This window comes from Olea europaea, chromosome 12, assembly GCF_002742605.1.
Source record: "Olea europaea var. sylvestris chromosome 12, O_europaea_v1, whole genome shotgun sequence".
Taxonomy (NCBI): domain Eukaryota; kingdom Viridiplantae; phylum Streptophyta; class Magnoliopsida; order Lamiales; family Oleaceae; genus Olea; species Olea europaea.
In genome coordinates this window covers 20,296,072-20,312,093 of record NC_036248.1, presented here as the reverse complement: position 1 = coordinate 20,312,093, position 16,022 = coordinate 20,296,072, and the positions used below count along the sequence as shown (strand labels likewise).

General features: G+C 38.5%; 1 protein-coding gene across 2 annotated transcripts; it reads left to right on the top strand.

Moving 5' to 3' along the window:
- The first annotated feature begins 329 nt into the window (after positions 1–329).
- LOC111406035 lies at positions 330–15,677 on the top strand. Of its 2 annotated transcripts, XM_023035213.1 has the most exons (4): positions 868–1,049; positions 13,447–13,600; positions 14,080–14,352; positions 15,164–15,677. In XM_023035213.1, exons 2-4 carry the CDS (start codon positions 13,589–13,591, stop codon positions 15,431–15,433), a joined length of 555 nt encoding a protein of 184 aa, XP_022890981.1. In that variant the 5' UTR covers positions 868–1,049; positions 13,447–13,588; the 3' UTR covers positions 15,434–15,677. The 2 variants fall into 2 exon arrangements, with proteins under 2 accessions (XP_022890980.1, XP_022890981.1); XM_023035212.1 differs by lacking the exon at positions 13,447–13,600 and having other exon boundaries at positions 330–1,049; positions 15,164–15,671.
- Positions 15,678–16,022: the final 345 nt, after the last annotated feature.

Sequence of the window (16,022 nt, the reverse complement as noted above, 5' to 3'; positions counted from 1 at the left end):
TTACATTTAATTATTTTAATTATGTTATTTGAAAAAAAAATGTAAATTTATAATTATACCCTTATAAATTTGGTCAAAGCAGGGTTGAAGTAAACTTCTCTACACAATTAACGGTCAAAGGGACCGAATTTGTCCATCCACCCTTCGCCTGTAACGAAATGAAAGATTTGAGATTGTCGTAGGTACAAATGAAAAGTTTGAATAAATTTTTAAAAAAAATGAAAGGTATGGGACCGTATCTGCAAATATCTCAAAATAAAATGAAAACTACTTTGTACAAGTGTACTCGGCTGTATCTATGGCCTACGGAGTCCGGACATACTCCTATACAGCTGATACAAGCTACCTCTCTCTCTCCTCCTTTTTTTCTCCTAGGAAAACGATTTGGTTGATTTTCTTCAGTGAGTCAATCGGTCATCCTCTGAGTTTGTGCTCCCCGTGAATCTAAATCCATCCATACTAAAACCCAAGAAAATATCACGAAAAAAATGTCAAAACCCTCATCGTCAAGAATTATTATTAGATGTTTTCATCACGTTTCATCCAAAGTCTCCGCAGATGCAGCTCCCACTAGCAGTGGCATTTCCAATTTCCTATCAAATAACTCAAAAACCAATCAAAGTAGCACTTTTTCCACATGGATATCAAATTCTAGAAAAACCTATTTGCCGGTATCGCCCAATGTTCCAAGAATTTTCGAAAAATTAGACCCAAATGCCAAACTATCGCCGAATAGAATTTTTCTTGGGTTCAGGTACATTTCTTTTAAGGGTTATGAAGTTGGTTCTAAGAATTTTGCAAAAAATGTGATTCAAAACCCTGTGGGGGCGGTTAGGAACACATTTTTGCGGTATAGGGAGGCTGCGGGGTTGCACATTGAGGCCTTCTGGAAGAGGAATTATCTGGCAATTCTCGGTGCAGGTGGGGTTGTGGTATGCATTTTGCTGTGGAGGGTTTTGTTTGGCATCGCCAGCACTTTTATTAGCTTGTCTGAGGGAATGGCAAAGTATGGGTTCCTTGCTCTTTCAGCCGCTATGGTTGCATTTGCTGTGAGTTCTTCTTTGCTAAAATTTTCGATCATTATACCATTTTATTATACACTGAATTGGATTTTCGTTGATGAATGGTATCTTAAGCTGTTAGGGTCACATCGTCCTAATTTTGTAATTTGCTCGACAACATGGTGTTTTTAAATGGATTATTGACTGTGCTTATGATTTGTTCTCTCTAGTGTTTTAGTAGATTAATGGTAATGTTTTAAGTTGCTTGAAAAGTTTGACAATGGATGCCACAAGTTTGTCAATAATTGAATGACTATCTATTTACATAAAGTAATGACTAAATCAACTCAACTTTTGAGTGGCGTATGACTTTGGGTGGACCTGTTATGGTTTAGGCCATGGATCCTGCTTGAATGATAGGTATAAATATGATATCACATGGATAGAGTTCAACGTATATGAGTATATATGAAAGCGACTCCAGCTGAACTTAGTTCATTTAGAATCTTGGATCACACTTTATGCCATGGGTATGCAATTAATATCTCTTTAGAAATCAGTTTTCGAGTGCGCATAGCTTATCTCTGATAAATATGAAAACAATTAACAGGTAGGTAATTTGCACTGATAAACTGCAGGAGGAGGAAGTTGGTGGCTGTTATAATGTTTATGAATGTGCAATTAATCTCTCTTTAGAAATCACTTTTTAAGTTTGCATAGCCTGTATCTGATAAATAGAAAAACAGTTAATAGGCAGATAATTTGCATTGATAATCTGTAGGAGGAGGAAGTTGATGGCTGTTATGATGTTGTTTCGCACGGGTTAGTCCCTAACAATTAAAAATGGATCAGATGATTGTGTAAGGGACAAATCTCTTGAGACAAAGTCCCAAAAAGGGGCGTTTTTATTGACGATGACTTTACAATCGGAAAGTAAAATCTAAATGCCTCCAAGGGACGCAAGCACACGAGTTACTGTAAAAGAAGTGTTTAAATTTAAACTAAGAAATTGAAAGTTACATATTCTCTGTTTGAGAGTATTTGATTCGGGGTCCTTTGCTCTATGTCTTTTCTTCCTTTTATACTTCCTGGATGATTTCTTCGTGATCAACCGCTTAAGAAACTGCTTGATCGCTCTATAACTGTCCACTTTCCTTGTAGTGGCCAACTTGTCATGGAACTGCCTTCTCTAACTGCTGCCATTACTTTTATCGTTCAACCGTCTTCAATTGAATTCCTTGAATCGTGGAACGTGATAGGACTACCTAATAACTGCTTCATTAACTGCACTTTTGGGTAACCATAACTTCTTATGTTTGCTAAGATGTTGGGCGACTTGAATGTTTGGACGAGAGCAGAGTCACAGCTCTGGGCGACTGCATGGCAATTCATTCGCCTCAAACCTTGGGCGACTTGCAACCTTGGGCGATGGTATTTCCGCGTTCATAGGCTTCCTTATTTGGGCCTTTATCCTGCATTGCCTGACTGGGTTGTTCTTTGGGCTATTTGATTTTGGGGATCTTCTAATTGGGTTTCATTCCTTGGGCTATTCAACTTGAGCTAAACTTTTTGTGTGTTAACAATTACCTCCCAATATGGCAGAATTAATACCAATTATTAATTTTTTGCCATATTCACTTTGTGTTTCCCAGCAACATTCGAAATTCCTAAGAATTTCAATCATTGTTTTCTTCCATAGCCTGAAAAGGTGCGACGTTTACAAATCCTTATAACCCCCAAATACGCCATTTCATTGCACCCCTAAATCACGCCTCATTTTTTCGCGTTTCTTCCTCGCAATATTACTGTTCATCTCCTTGCTTCTCTGCTATGTAACTCTGAAGAATTCTATTTCGTTCTTAATGGCTACTTCACAATCTCAGTCTGGTGACTCCTTCAGTTTCGAAGACTTTCAGAAACTCCTTACTCGACCATACATAACTCCTAACTTCCTTGCATTGGCCAATGTCGAACTCAATGAGTTCTATCTAGGTCCTTTTTTCAACTATGTCGAGGCCATCGAACAAGCGGCGGTCGGTCAGCTGTTCCCTTGTACTTAGGGCCCTCCGTTTCTAAATTCTTTGCCGTTGGGGCCACTTCGCGAAAGAGGTATTCGCACTTGGCCTAAATCTGATATCGTTTTTCGTAGATGGCATGCTCGCCTTGTGGACTATGGTCCTACTAAGGCAATTTTTGATAATGCTAGGATTTCTGATTTGTTAGAAATTTCTCTTCAACCCTCCTATTTTTGACCCAATACTTTTTCCAATCGTTTTAAGTTTTTGGTCTTCTGAATATAATACTTTTGTTTTTCGTCTTGTTCTCATGTCCATTATCTTAAGGGATGTTAGAGCCCTAGTAAATTTGCTACCTTTGGGCGATACCATTTTCCCTGGTATTTTGATTTCTGGTATCGCCCCAAAATTTGGTAAAGGCCTCACCGAGTCTTATTCAAGCTTGCAAACCCTTCATAACCACTTGAGCGCTGAGTCTTCCCATACTGAGCGAATGGCCTTTCTTCTGATTTGGCTTTGTAAATACATTTTGTGCGTGCCAAGCATAAAGCCCTCCCTGAGCTATTTACCCATAGTGCATGAATTGGCGCGTGGTAGGCTTCTGAATTTATGTTCTTTCTTTTTAGTTGCCCTCTATAGAGGCATGGCTTCTCTTCAATCCCAATTGAAAAATGATGCATCTCCTACTGGCAGTGAGCCTCTTTGGTTCACTCAAATATGGTTGAGAGCCTATTTTCCATCGCTCGGTGCTCCATCTTTTTTCAGTCCTTCTGCTAGCTGCTATGGGCTAGTCATTGATCCCCTAACTCCTGTAAATATGTCCAGAAGGGACATTTTTTCATTCTTTTATACTTTGAATTCAATCCATTCCTTCTTTCATTTTCCTCCTTTTTTGACTCCAGATTATGTGCAACCTCCATCCACTATGGATAGTGCAAGCACCTCTCTGTTCATTTGGATTCAGTTTTGACCGGGAGGGAGTTGTTCCACGATATTTTGACTGGGACTAATGCCAAGGCAGGGGTAGAAATATATGCTCCTCAATTTTTTGCTCGTCAACTTGGTTTTGACCAAATTTGGCCCGTTCCTCCTTGCTATTCAAGGAATTTGATAGACCGCTTCCATACTATTAATAAAACAGAAGCGGAGGCTATAAATGCTAGCAATCTTTCTTTGACAAGTAACTTCTCATTAGCCCCCTTCAATCCTAGCTGTGCCATCCATCCTCTTTTTGAATGACTCTGGCCGTCAATGAAACACAGATTGTTCGCGACTGATGCCAATCGTGCTTTCCATTCATTAGACCAGCCAATCATTTCTTCCACCTCTCCTGTTTTAATCACTCCTGTGTCCATTAGGAGTCCCTTTTCTTCTGCTCGTGCTAAACAATCTGCCCGTCCATCGACTTCTCTTCCTGCGAAGCCCACTGCAGCTAAAAGTGCCTCAAGCCGCAAACGGCCAGTCCCAGCGTCTCCTAAGGAGGAAGGTAATTAAATCGGTTTACTCATAAGCATACCTTTCTATACTTGAGGCTTTTCCATGCTCTGATAGTTTATTTGGACATCTAACAAAAGTTCAACCTCTCCTTTGAAGGTTTTGGTGTTGGCAACTCCTACTCCATCATCCTCTGCTGGGGCTGATTCGTCCAAACCCGCTGATGAAGGAGTTACGCTTAAAGAGAAATTTTCAGTCCCAGAATCTTCATCACAACCAATGGATGAGCCACCTTCTTCCCAGGGCGTTGACCCCCCAGACGTCGAAGCAAAAGGTAATTCATTTTTTGATACTTTACCTTTGCTTGTGCTATTGGTGTTGATTTGTTGTCTTTTGAGCTCTGCAGATGTTCTCATGAGTTTGCCCGTTGCGGCAAGGTCTTCTCACTTAGACAAGGGGAAGTCCTCACAAATGGTGGAGCCAGAGGTGGCAGATTTGGCTTGGGATATGCCATCTTCGAAGATTGTTGATGAGGTAATATTTGCTTCACCTTTACCTCCACTTTGTTTAGTGTAGTTGAAACCTTCAATATTGGCAATTTTCTTTGCATGATGCTGATAAAATTGTGCATTCCATTCAAAACTTGTTCGCTTCCTGGGGGCAAGTCAAAACATCTCGCCCTGCTTCAGTCAGTTGTCTTTCTGCTTCTTCAGAGGACGATATGAAGTTCCTCAAATAGTCGATATTTGAGTATGTGTCCTTCATGGATATGAACATCGGTAAGGCTAGTGCTGCCAGACATAAGGATAAGCTTGAGCATTTGAATGCGAAATTGGAGCAAGCATTGACATGTCCGTCGCTCAATCTTTCTGCTGATTTTAAAGCGACGTTGAAAGTTATCCATTCCGAAATCCTCTCCTTGCTGGCCAAGAATGTTGAACTGAAGGCCAAAAGTACTCAATATCTTCGCGCCGTATCTGAAAAAGAGTCTTTCTTCTGGAGATCAACAAAGTTGAGGACGAGTTGAAAGAAATCTCTTCTGAAGTCATGATTGAAGACTCTTTGATGACTAGTTTGGTTGCTCAGATGAAGGAGCTTCAAGCCAAGATGGACGACTGCAAGGCGAGAATGGCTGCTAAAAAGCGTAATGCCTCCCAAGGAATTGAGCGAACTAAGTCTTTGGTCGAGCAGTACAAGAAGTTGGAAGTTGATGATGATATTGTGGTTGAATTGAACATCACTTCTTCTCGGCAGAACGAGGACTGGGGGAAACTTAGGGAAATAATTTGTTCGGTATGGGGCGAATTGTAATTAAGACGTATAATGCCTTAACTTTTTTTTTTTTTTGTAATTTCGTATTTTACTTTCTCTTTGTAACCTTGTACTGATATAACAGCAGCAATCATTGTCAATGAATAATTATTTTAGCTTTTTGTGCATTTATTGACGTTCGTCTTTTAATCGTCAATCGCTCAGGCATTTAACTGCTTTATGCTAAAATTTTTGCACATTTTCTTTTGATATTTCTGCTCGATTTTAGGCAGAAATATTCTGTCTTTTCACCTTCACCCCCCTATAAATGCATGTATACTTCATATTCTCCATTTTCATTTCCATTTTCTTCTTCAAAAAATCAATTTGTTGCCATTGCTTAGCATTTTTGACAATCAATCAAAAGCTTTTGTTTTCCATGGAAATGGATCATCTCATCTGCCCACTTAGCCACCTTTGGTATGGGAGATATAAGAAATATTCTTTGGCCAGCAGCAAAGCTCTTTCCATCGTCTCCGTTTCCAGAAGGAGTTCAATGATGAAAGACAATTTTTTGGGGTGCTTGGAGGCCACCTTGCTTGCTGAGAGTGCTTCTCAGCCTTCTTGCCTGTCGTTGCAGCGATGCATTTAGGAAGGCGATGTGAAGGCGCTTCATCTTCCTTTCTGCTTGCTGAGAGTGCTTCTCGGCCTCTCTGCTTGCCTTTGCAGCAGTGCGATCAGGACGGCGATCAAGGCCAGTACACCCTCTTACTCGACGATCGATCGGGAGATTAGTTTGCTCTCAATCGTAGTTTATAGAGCATTTAGCATCTTGTATTTCGCAGTTTTGTAATGAACATTTGATAATAAAGGAATTTATTTGAACGTATTTCGCTCTGGCCCTTTTTACTCTACGATTGTTCAATGCGATTTGGTTACGCTTTTATTTGTTCACTTTCCCATAAGGAAGGAACATATTTTTTCAAATATTTGTCATTAATAAACCTCATGTGCTTGGTGCCATCTAAATCTTTCAAATGATAGGCTTCATTAGGCAATACATTATTCACTTTATATGGTCCTTCCCAATTGGACGACCATTTGCCATACTTTGGATCTTTGCTATCCAAAGGGAGTACTGTTTTCCAAACTAGTTCGCCCAGGCTGAACGACTTGACTATAATTTTTTTATTATAAAATTTAGCCATTCTTCGTTTTTGAACTTGCAATCTATCTAGGACGTCTAACTTTAATTCGTCCAATTCTAATAAATTTTGAACCATTGATTCGGTATACTTATCATCACTTAACTTGTGTTGCAAACACACTCTGATCGATTGCACGTTAATTTCTATAGGTAAAACGGCCTCCTGTTCATAAGTAAGTTGGAAAGGAGTAATTTTGGTACTTGACCGAGGCGATGTCCTATAAGCCCATAAGGCTTTGTTCAGACATTCGTGCCAATTTCTGGCATTTTCATCTATCATTTTCCTTATGATATTTTTTAGAATCTTATTAGAAGATTCTGATTGCCCGTTGGATTTAGCGTAATATGGTGTGGAGTTTATTAATTTAATTCTAAATTTGCTCAAGAATTTATTCACTTGATCCCCATTTAAAGATGTCCCGTGATCTACCATCAAAATTTGTGAAATTTCAAATCTATAAATGATGTGATCACGGATAAATTCTATGACATTTTTCTGGGTGATCTCCTTTAAAGGTACCGCCTCCACCCATTTAGTGAAATAATCGGTTGCAACTATAACAAAAGTATGTTGCTTGGACGATGGGGGATAAATCTTCCCTATCAGGTCTATCACCCAACCCTTGAACAGCCAACGTTTAATAATAGGTGCCATCTCTCGTACTGACGCCCTTTGTACTGGACCATACTTTTGGCATGCTAAACAGCTCTTTGCATACTGAACGCATAATTATCTCATTTTTGGCAAAAAATATCCACTCCTAATAATTAACCATCGCATCCTTTCGCCAGCTTGATGAGCTCCACATATCCCTTTGTGCACTTCAGTCATGATCGTCCCGGCTTCTTGCAAACTTACACATTTTAGCAGTATTCCATCAGAGCGTTTTTTGAACAACTCTTCATCTATCAATGCATAGTTTAGCAAGCGCAACTTCATTTTTCTACTATCTCTTTTATTAGGTTCTTTAAGGAACTCCTTAATCTCTGCCCTCCAATTCATTGCATCTCCGTCTTGTATGCAATGAAGTTCAATCTTTCTCGCCCTTCTTTGGATCACGGGCAATATTGTTCCATATTCACAAGTAGACTTCCAATTTAAAACCTTCGAGTACCCTGAGGCCATCTGGGTCAACTCATTTGCCACGTCATTGTATATCCTATTAACGATTGAAGTTCTACTTGGTCGAATTCTTTTAATAACTCTTGGGCAATTTCATATTGACTCATGATGGAATCACTTTTACATTTAAAATCACCAATCAGTTGGTGAATTACCAATTGAGAATCGTCTCTAATGTTTACATTTTTTACCCCTATATCTATCATTAGTTCCAGGCCCACGATTAAGGTTTCATATTCGGTCTGATTGTTGGCGCACATCCTATCCAAAGTGAATGCGAATTTGTAGCAAATCCCTAAAGGATTTATCAATGCTACTCCTACTCTTGCACCTTTAGAGATTTTTGACCTATCGAAATACAACACCCAAGGTTTTAGCTTGAATGAATTGATTTCTAATTCAATTTCTTCAGGCATGTCAAGGTATAGATGATCGGCTAGAAAGTTAGCCAAAGGCTGATTTTTGACTGCCTTTTCGGTATGTATTGTATTTCGAATTCTGATAAAGCTAATGTTCAAATGTCTACCCTTTGGTGTAAAATAGGGCGAGAGAATATATACTTAATTAAATTTACTTTAGAAATCAAATAAACGGTTACGGGCCATAAATAAGCCCTTAATTTTGTACATGTGAAATACAATGTAAGACATAATTTTTCGATACCAGAGTAATTACATTCACATTTTGTTAACCGTCTATTCAAGTAGTAAATCGCCCTCTCTTCACCAAATTGGTCCTCTTCTTTAATGGATTTGACCACTATATCATCTACATACACTTCAACAAACTTGCCTATCATATCATGAAAAATTAAATTCATTGCCCTTTGATAAGTTGCTCCTGCATTTTTCAGGCCGAAAGGCATGACTACCCATTCGAAATATCCTAGAGACCCAGGGCATCTAAAGGCAGTTTTGTGTATGTCTTCCTCAACTATATAAATTTGATTGTATCCTGAATACCCATCCATGAAAGAATACATGACGTGTCCGGCAGTTGAGTCTACTAAAGAATCTACCGTGGGCATTGGATACTTATCTTTGGTTGTGGCTATGTTTAAATTCCTAAAGTCTATACACAACCTTAGTTTACCATTCTTTTTTAGTACTGGCACGATATTGGACAACCATTCGACATACCTGGCTGTTCTAATAAAGCATACTTTTAATAATCGCTCTATCTCTTTTTTAATCTCAAGGAGTACATTAGGAGCAAAACGTTTGGGAGGTCGTCTATGAGGTTTAAAATTAGGCTTAGTTGGTAATCTACGTTCCACCAAGTCTCTATCTAAATCAGGCATTTGTTTATATTCCCAAACAAAACAATCTTTATACTCTTTTAACAAAGCGATTAATTTATTACTAACCTCTTGATCGATCATCTGGCTGATGAATGTTGGACGGTCTTCTCCTTCATTGCCAATATTTACTTTAATTAGAGGGTCTTGTGCTTGAGCGTATCCAGGCTTGATGATCCGCATTACTTCATCGTCCAGTTCCCTTGTAAGCACTTCTTCTTCTAAACAACCAACCTTGTTGATTTCTCGGTCAATACTTTGTTCCAATTCGAATACTGCTAATTTGTCTTTCAGCGTTTTCAGGGCTGCCTCTTCTTTCGCCTTGTCCTTGCATTCTTTATTGAAAGCCACTAATTTGGCTTTGAAGGCCTGAATATCAGTCATTTGCTCTTATTGCTTAGAACTCATTCAAGACTCCTTAATTATTCTTTTGCCAATTACTGGCTTTTCTAGGGCCACTACATTTGGCCTCATCTGACTGAACATTTCAGTGAGTGCGTTCACTGAAAATGGCTCTTCACTCTGCGCGATAATCTGAGTTTCTTCCCCATCTTGGACTACCCTGACAGGTCCATAGTTTCCTTCGTACATGAACCTTTCCACTGAGTTTGCTTTTGCTACAAAAGGCCTATGATCGGCCTGCACCACCTCTGCTTCACCCTTGTTATTCCAAAAAATCAGGCATTGATGGAGCGATGAGGGTATACAACGACTTCCGTATATCCAATCTCTTCCTAGTAACACGTTGTAACTAGTAGGACCATCTATTACAAAGAATACTGTGGTTCTAGTAGTTGTACCTATAGTTATGTCCAATGGCATAACTCCTTTAGCTGCAGTTGCTCCTCCATTGAAACTTGTAAGGATGACTTCAGTTGGAATCATATCCCCTTCTGTCTTTGCAAATTTCCTCATCATCTTAGATGGAATGGTGTTTATAGTTGCTCCATTATCGACAAGCACTTTTGCCACAGGTATGCCGTTGACTAGAGTTTTAACGTACAACGGCCTCAAGTGTTTAGTCAATTTCATGGCTGGCTGTTTAAAAATAACCTTTTCGGCAGCCTCTATTTCTACTTCCTGCTTGTCTTCTGTTAAGTTATCCTTTTGTGATAAGTCGACATGCAGCATATCGCACTGAGCCTCTGTCTCCTGAATTCCCTTTTTACTGTTTTCTGATACTTCCTCTTCAGTCACCCAACCTGTGGGAGGAGGCATTATTCTTGGAGGCGATCCATACTTTTCAGAACGAGGCACTCTCTCCTTCCTTTTGGGCGTCCCGTACAGCACGTAAAAATCGAAAGAACGCCCAGATGGTTCTCTCAATAAATCTACTTCACGAATCCCTCTTGATGTAGTTGTTTCAATAGAGTATTGTACGATACTCCTCTTCTTCTCCTTTTTGCTTTCAGATCGATTTCCTCTTCAATATCTGTCATACCATCATCTTCATCACCATCGTAGGCCTCTCTAGAAGTCTGGCCTTCTTCATATTCCAGAACGCATGCTTCTCCTTCGTTATCCTCCCTTTCTTCTTCTTTCTCTTTATTTTTGAACTCATTGACTAGTAAATAGTTATTAGCCACAATAGGAGGTAACGTACCGAACTGAATAGTAAGGAGCTGATCTGGATCTTCACCATCTTTTCTGTCTCGCTCAAACTTCGATCTCCCAGAAGAAGTTTCTTACAACTCTTTCATTGATTCATCTGTATCGGTCTCTTCACTATCTTTGAGAACATTTTGATTGGTTACCTTTAGGCGCTTTAGGATGTGACACTCCCTGTTGTTGCCTCATCATTCGTCCATAATTTCGTTGAAAACGCCTTTGTTGAGTTCTAGTCATCTCGTCGAAGGGTATTGCCCTTCCTGCATTATACTGGAACGAATGCCATACATTTGGCCGGCGGGGTTGCGGCCCGAATGTTCTCCCATTATCTACTGGCCTGAACTGCCTCTCAAAAGGCGGTCCCTTGTAGAACGATGTACCTCACCCTCTACCAGGCTGAGCGTTTGGGAAAAGAGTAGGGCGATGGGGATGCTGTCATATCCCTGGTTTTTCCGTATTCCCACTCACTTCTCTTTTACATCTTGCACACAAGACGTCTTCATCCTTCTTTGGCTCCTTCCCTTTAATACGCTCAAAGACACTGGGATATGGTCTAGGGTCTTCTTGTCCATCATCTATAATCAATTTGAATTTTGGCAACTTGTTTTTGAAACCAGATGTCACCATATTCACTCCAAGTGGCTGTGGAAAATGATTTTCATCCACTGCCATCTTCTTCTTATCATCGAACGTAATTCGTCATGATTCAATGGCATCCTGCAACACATGGCGAAAAATCAAGCAATTGTTAGTCAAATGTGACCATGCATTATGCCACTTGCAACATTTTTTACCCTTTATTTGTTCAGGGTTTGGCAATTTATGCTTATCGCTCAACTTTATCTACTTATCCTTATATAATTTATCAAATATAAGGTCAGTTTTGGTTACATCGAACGAGAACGTCCTAGCTTTTACGTTTTCATCTTTCATAGGCTCATCCTTACCCAATGGTCTAGGTTTAGCCATTATAGGATAAGTATACGTGTCTCCTTTGACTAATTCGGCCAAACACATTTCGGTTTGATCGTATGACTCGTTATTGATGGTATGAACATCAAAATTTGGGTCTCTATAATAAGTCCCTTTGCTAGAATTTTTTATCTGCTCTTCTTCTCTTATCAATCGTTCATACCTAATCACGTTCGCGCTCAATTGGAAAAGGTCAGGAAATTCCTTGTCTTGGAATTTCTTTTTTAAATCAAAGTTCAAACAACCTTGAGCGATTTTGACAAATTCTTTTTCGGGTAAAGGTACAAAACATTTACTTCTTGCTGTCTTGAACCTTTGGAGGAAACCTTCTGCTCATTCGTTTGGCATTTGACGTAGGTTCGCCAAATCGACCAAAGTAACTTCAGACTCAGTCTTATAAAATTGAGCGTGGAACAATTGTTCTAATTGTTGTCATGTTTGAACAGAATTCGCTGGCAAATTTATGAACCAGGAGAAAGCCACTCCTGTTAATGAACTAGGGAAAAGTCTCATTTTATGATAATTAGTTACGTCACCACTTTGCAGTGTGAATCATCCTATGTGTTCTAGAGTGGACACCTCCCCTAAATCGGTAAACAGTGAAAATTCTGGCACTTTATACCATCTAGACCATGGATATGCTTGGTCTATCCAATCAGGATATGGCTTTGTGTAAGTCGGCCTAATGACAAGACGTACTCCAAAAGCTATTTGGTCCTGTACGATTTTTATAATCTGATTCCTCAACATGACGTTGGGGTCATATGGAATCCCTACAGGTTGGTTGACTGGTTGATTTGCTTGATGTCTGATATTTGGTCCTTGATTAGGAATTAAGTTACCATGATTTGGACCATTGTTACCATTAGCCCGAACATTTATTCCCTCATTAACATGTGGGGTATTCTGCTCGTTATTTAGGACATTATCTCTTATATTTGGATTACCCTCCAAGTTAGGCGTACTACTACTATTATTCTGATTTAGCATTACACCATCCCCTTGGTTTGAAGTAGAGGAACCGAAATGTGGTTCTACCCCTTGATTTGGATTTAGGACTGGGGGATTATGTCCCACAACTGCCCTAATTTGAAAGTGGTTTGCAAGAGGCGTAACTGGTTGACAAATTTGGCCTACTAACTTATTTATTATTTCATTCAAAGTATTCAGTTGTTTGGTCATATTGTCATAATGTGCATTCCCATTCTGGGTAAATCTTTCCATATTATGAATATTTCAAAGATTTACCTGTTCAACGACATATTGTGTGAGTTCTCCAAGCAGTGCACGTAATAATGGGCGAGGGCAACTTTACTTTTCGGATGAGATTTGTCTGCTCTTTCAGCTGTAAATATAATTGCAGTAACCTTTTCTTTATCGTTCTGGCTACAGTGTGTTCTACTTCAGCGTTGCTTTTTTAAATTTTCCTGAATCTTAAGATGTGCAGCTATAAAAGACAAAATATGCATATAGATACTATTTTCTGATGCACAGCTTTAGGTGTTCTATTTTTGTACAATGTCTTACTTGTCTGGCAGGTTCTTCTCACTGGGCGGAAGGGTGGTTAATATTGAAGTTTAGATGACTTGTAATTGATTTGGACTCAGTCTAAATTCCTCTTTGGATGTATATTCTAGTGATTTTGGACTTCGGTTGAAGGACTTGGGAACAAAATTGATTATGAAGAGGAAGGTAGGAAATGATGGGTAAAACTTACCTTTTTATTTAGTTTAGTCAACTTTTAAGAGAGAAGGAATATTTTGTTCCTTCTCCCCTTCTGAGGTGCGTCTGGTGTGATTCTTGCAAAAAACAAATCAAATTGGGTATGATGTGGATTATTGTACACAGTGGGTCAGTTGTAAAAGCACCAGAACAGGACTGACTGTTGCATACCAGTTCGGTTTCTTCAGAATTTAAGGCTTAATAATTGATCTATACCAGATATATGAGAATGAATTATATATTGTCTACCAATAACTATTTTATATTTATTTAAAGATTGAGAAAAAATGGACCGGTTCAACCAGATCCAGTAAATTTGCCCACCTCATCTTTACTGCACATGCAATTAAAACTCACAGTTTCTGTAGCATATTGCTGATGTATGTATATTCTATTATTACCTTGTATGATCATCAATAAAAATTATCAAATATTTTTGTGTTGTGAAGGGCTTGTATTTTCGTTCAAGATTCACAATCAATCCTGATAAAGTTTATAGAATGGCCATGAGGCGACTTAATACATCGGCTGGAATCCTTGAGGTTATGGGTGCTCCTCTAACAGGGACCGATTTGAGAGCATATGTGATGTCAGGAGGGGGCATAAACCTCAAGAACTTCCAGCCAAGGTTAAGAGGCAAAAGATGTTTTCTTATTTTCCCCATACAAGGTTCCGAGAGGAAGGGCTTAGTCAGCGTTGAAGTGAAGAAGAAGAAAGGCCAGGTTTGCTTCAATACTATCTGCTTCTGTTTTCCTTATATTTAAGTAATAATGTCGTTTTGATAAACTAATTATTTATTCCTTCGTAAATGTCCATATACATGTTTTCTCGACGGAAATGTCTGCCACATGCGCTGTAATTTTTGGATATAGTATGGATTTGTTGACATATATGATTTGCAAAAATGAAATGACAGTTATGCATTGTAATTCCGGATCATGTGTATTTTGTTAATTTCATCCTTTAGTCAAACTGGAGATCTGTTTGTGATTTTGTAACTATGTCTCAACCTGCAGCCATAGAGAGGCTTCATCAAATTTTCTGCTGATAGCCCATAATTTTGCAACATTCTGGCCTCTTGTCTTTGAACATGTTTGCCATGCTTAAAATTTTTACTGAAAATAATAAGTTTGTTTTACATTAAATAATTCTTTTATTGATCAAAATTCAAAATAAGGAAATTACTTGGCCTATGTTATGCTCATGTTTATAAATCGTTTATGTACACTCAAGTCACTTTTTATCTACACATTTCAAGGTTCCCACAAGTTTTTATCAAAATAATTATTATTATTTTGCTCAAATTCTAGAAAAAAAGTAACTTTAAGACGCGGACTTTTTTTGGAAACAAAAACTCACTTTTAATTAACTTTTACTTATTTTTTAAGTTAGCCAAAAATGATGCATTCACATGGCTCTGAGATGCAGAATCAGATTACTTACTAGAGCTAGATTTTGAAGTTTGACTTCCATAGGAAGTGAAGGATGTCCTGCTCCTACTTACAATAACACACTTCGCTTCTGTTTCTGCAGCATGATATGAAGCTATTGGCAGTTGATATTCCCATGGCAAGTGGACCTGATCAGCGATTGTTCTTGATTGGGAACGAAGAAGAGTATAGGATTGGTGGTGGTCTAATTTCTGAACTGCGGGATCCTGTTGTCAAGGCATTAGCAGCAACTAAGGAGTTTGAAGATCGTGATCAATTGGAGGACGAAGAGGATGCTGAAAGGGAACTTCAAGAAGCCGAAAGAAAACACCGTGAAGAAATTGAAAAGCTTGAAAAAGGCGATTCACAGTGATACTCTTTGAGTTTTTCTTTATTTTCCCTTTTTCTTACCTTAAATTTGTGTTAAAATGTTTTTTCGTTAAATTTGGTGTAACATGGAGTAAAAAGGGTTGATACCATCTGACAAATCTTTGCACATAACAATTTGACATGGCAAAGTGAGATAATAATCATGTTTTCGAGGATGTTTGAGGGCTAAAGAGTTTCTTCCAACATTGTGCGTCTACTTAATGAAATTATGATTATGTTTAGACATATTTAAGCCCTTGTTTGAGCTCTATTTTTTCCAGTGATTTTTTTGAAAATATGTGGTTAAAAAGTATGAAAAGGTTTTCGATTTATATGTAAAATTATTTTATTTGGAAAATATGTGGTTGAGAACGAGTTTGAGAAAAAAATGAATTTTCAGAGGATGAGGTTCAAATGAGGACTAATGACATTCGAATTGTTCTGATACTACTTCATCGGCTCCTCATCAATGTAATGGAGTTAAACACTGATGGATTTAGTACATTTACATCTTTTCTTTGTATTATTTTTATTTTTTTTAAATAGTTGAACCCAATGGTAATTAGATTCTAAGCAAAACACCATGATTTTAA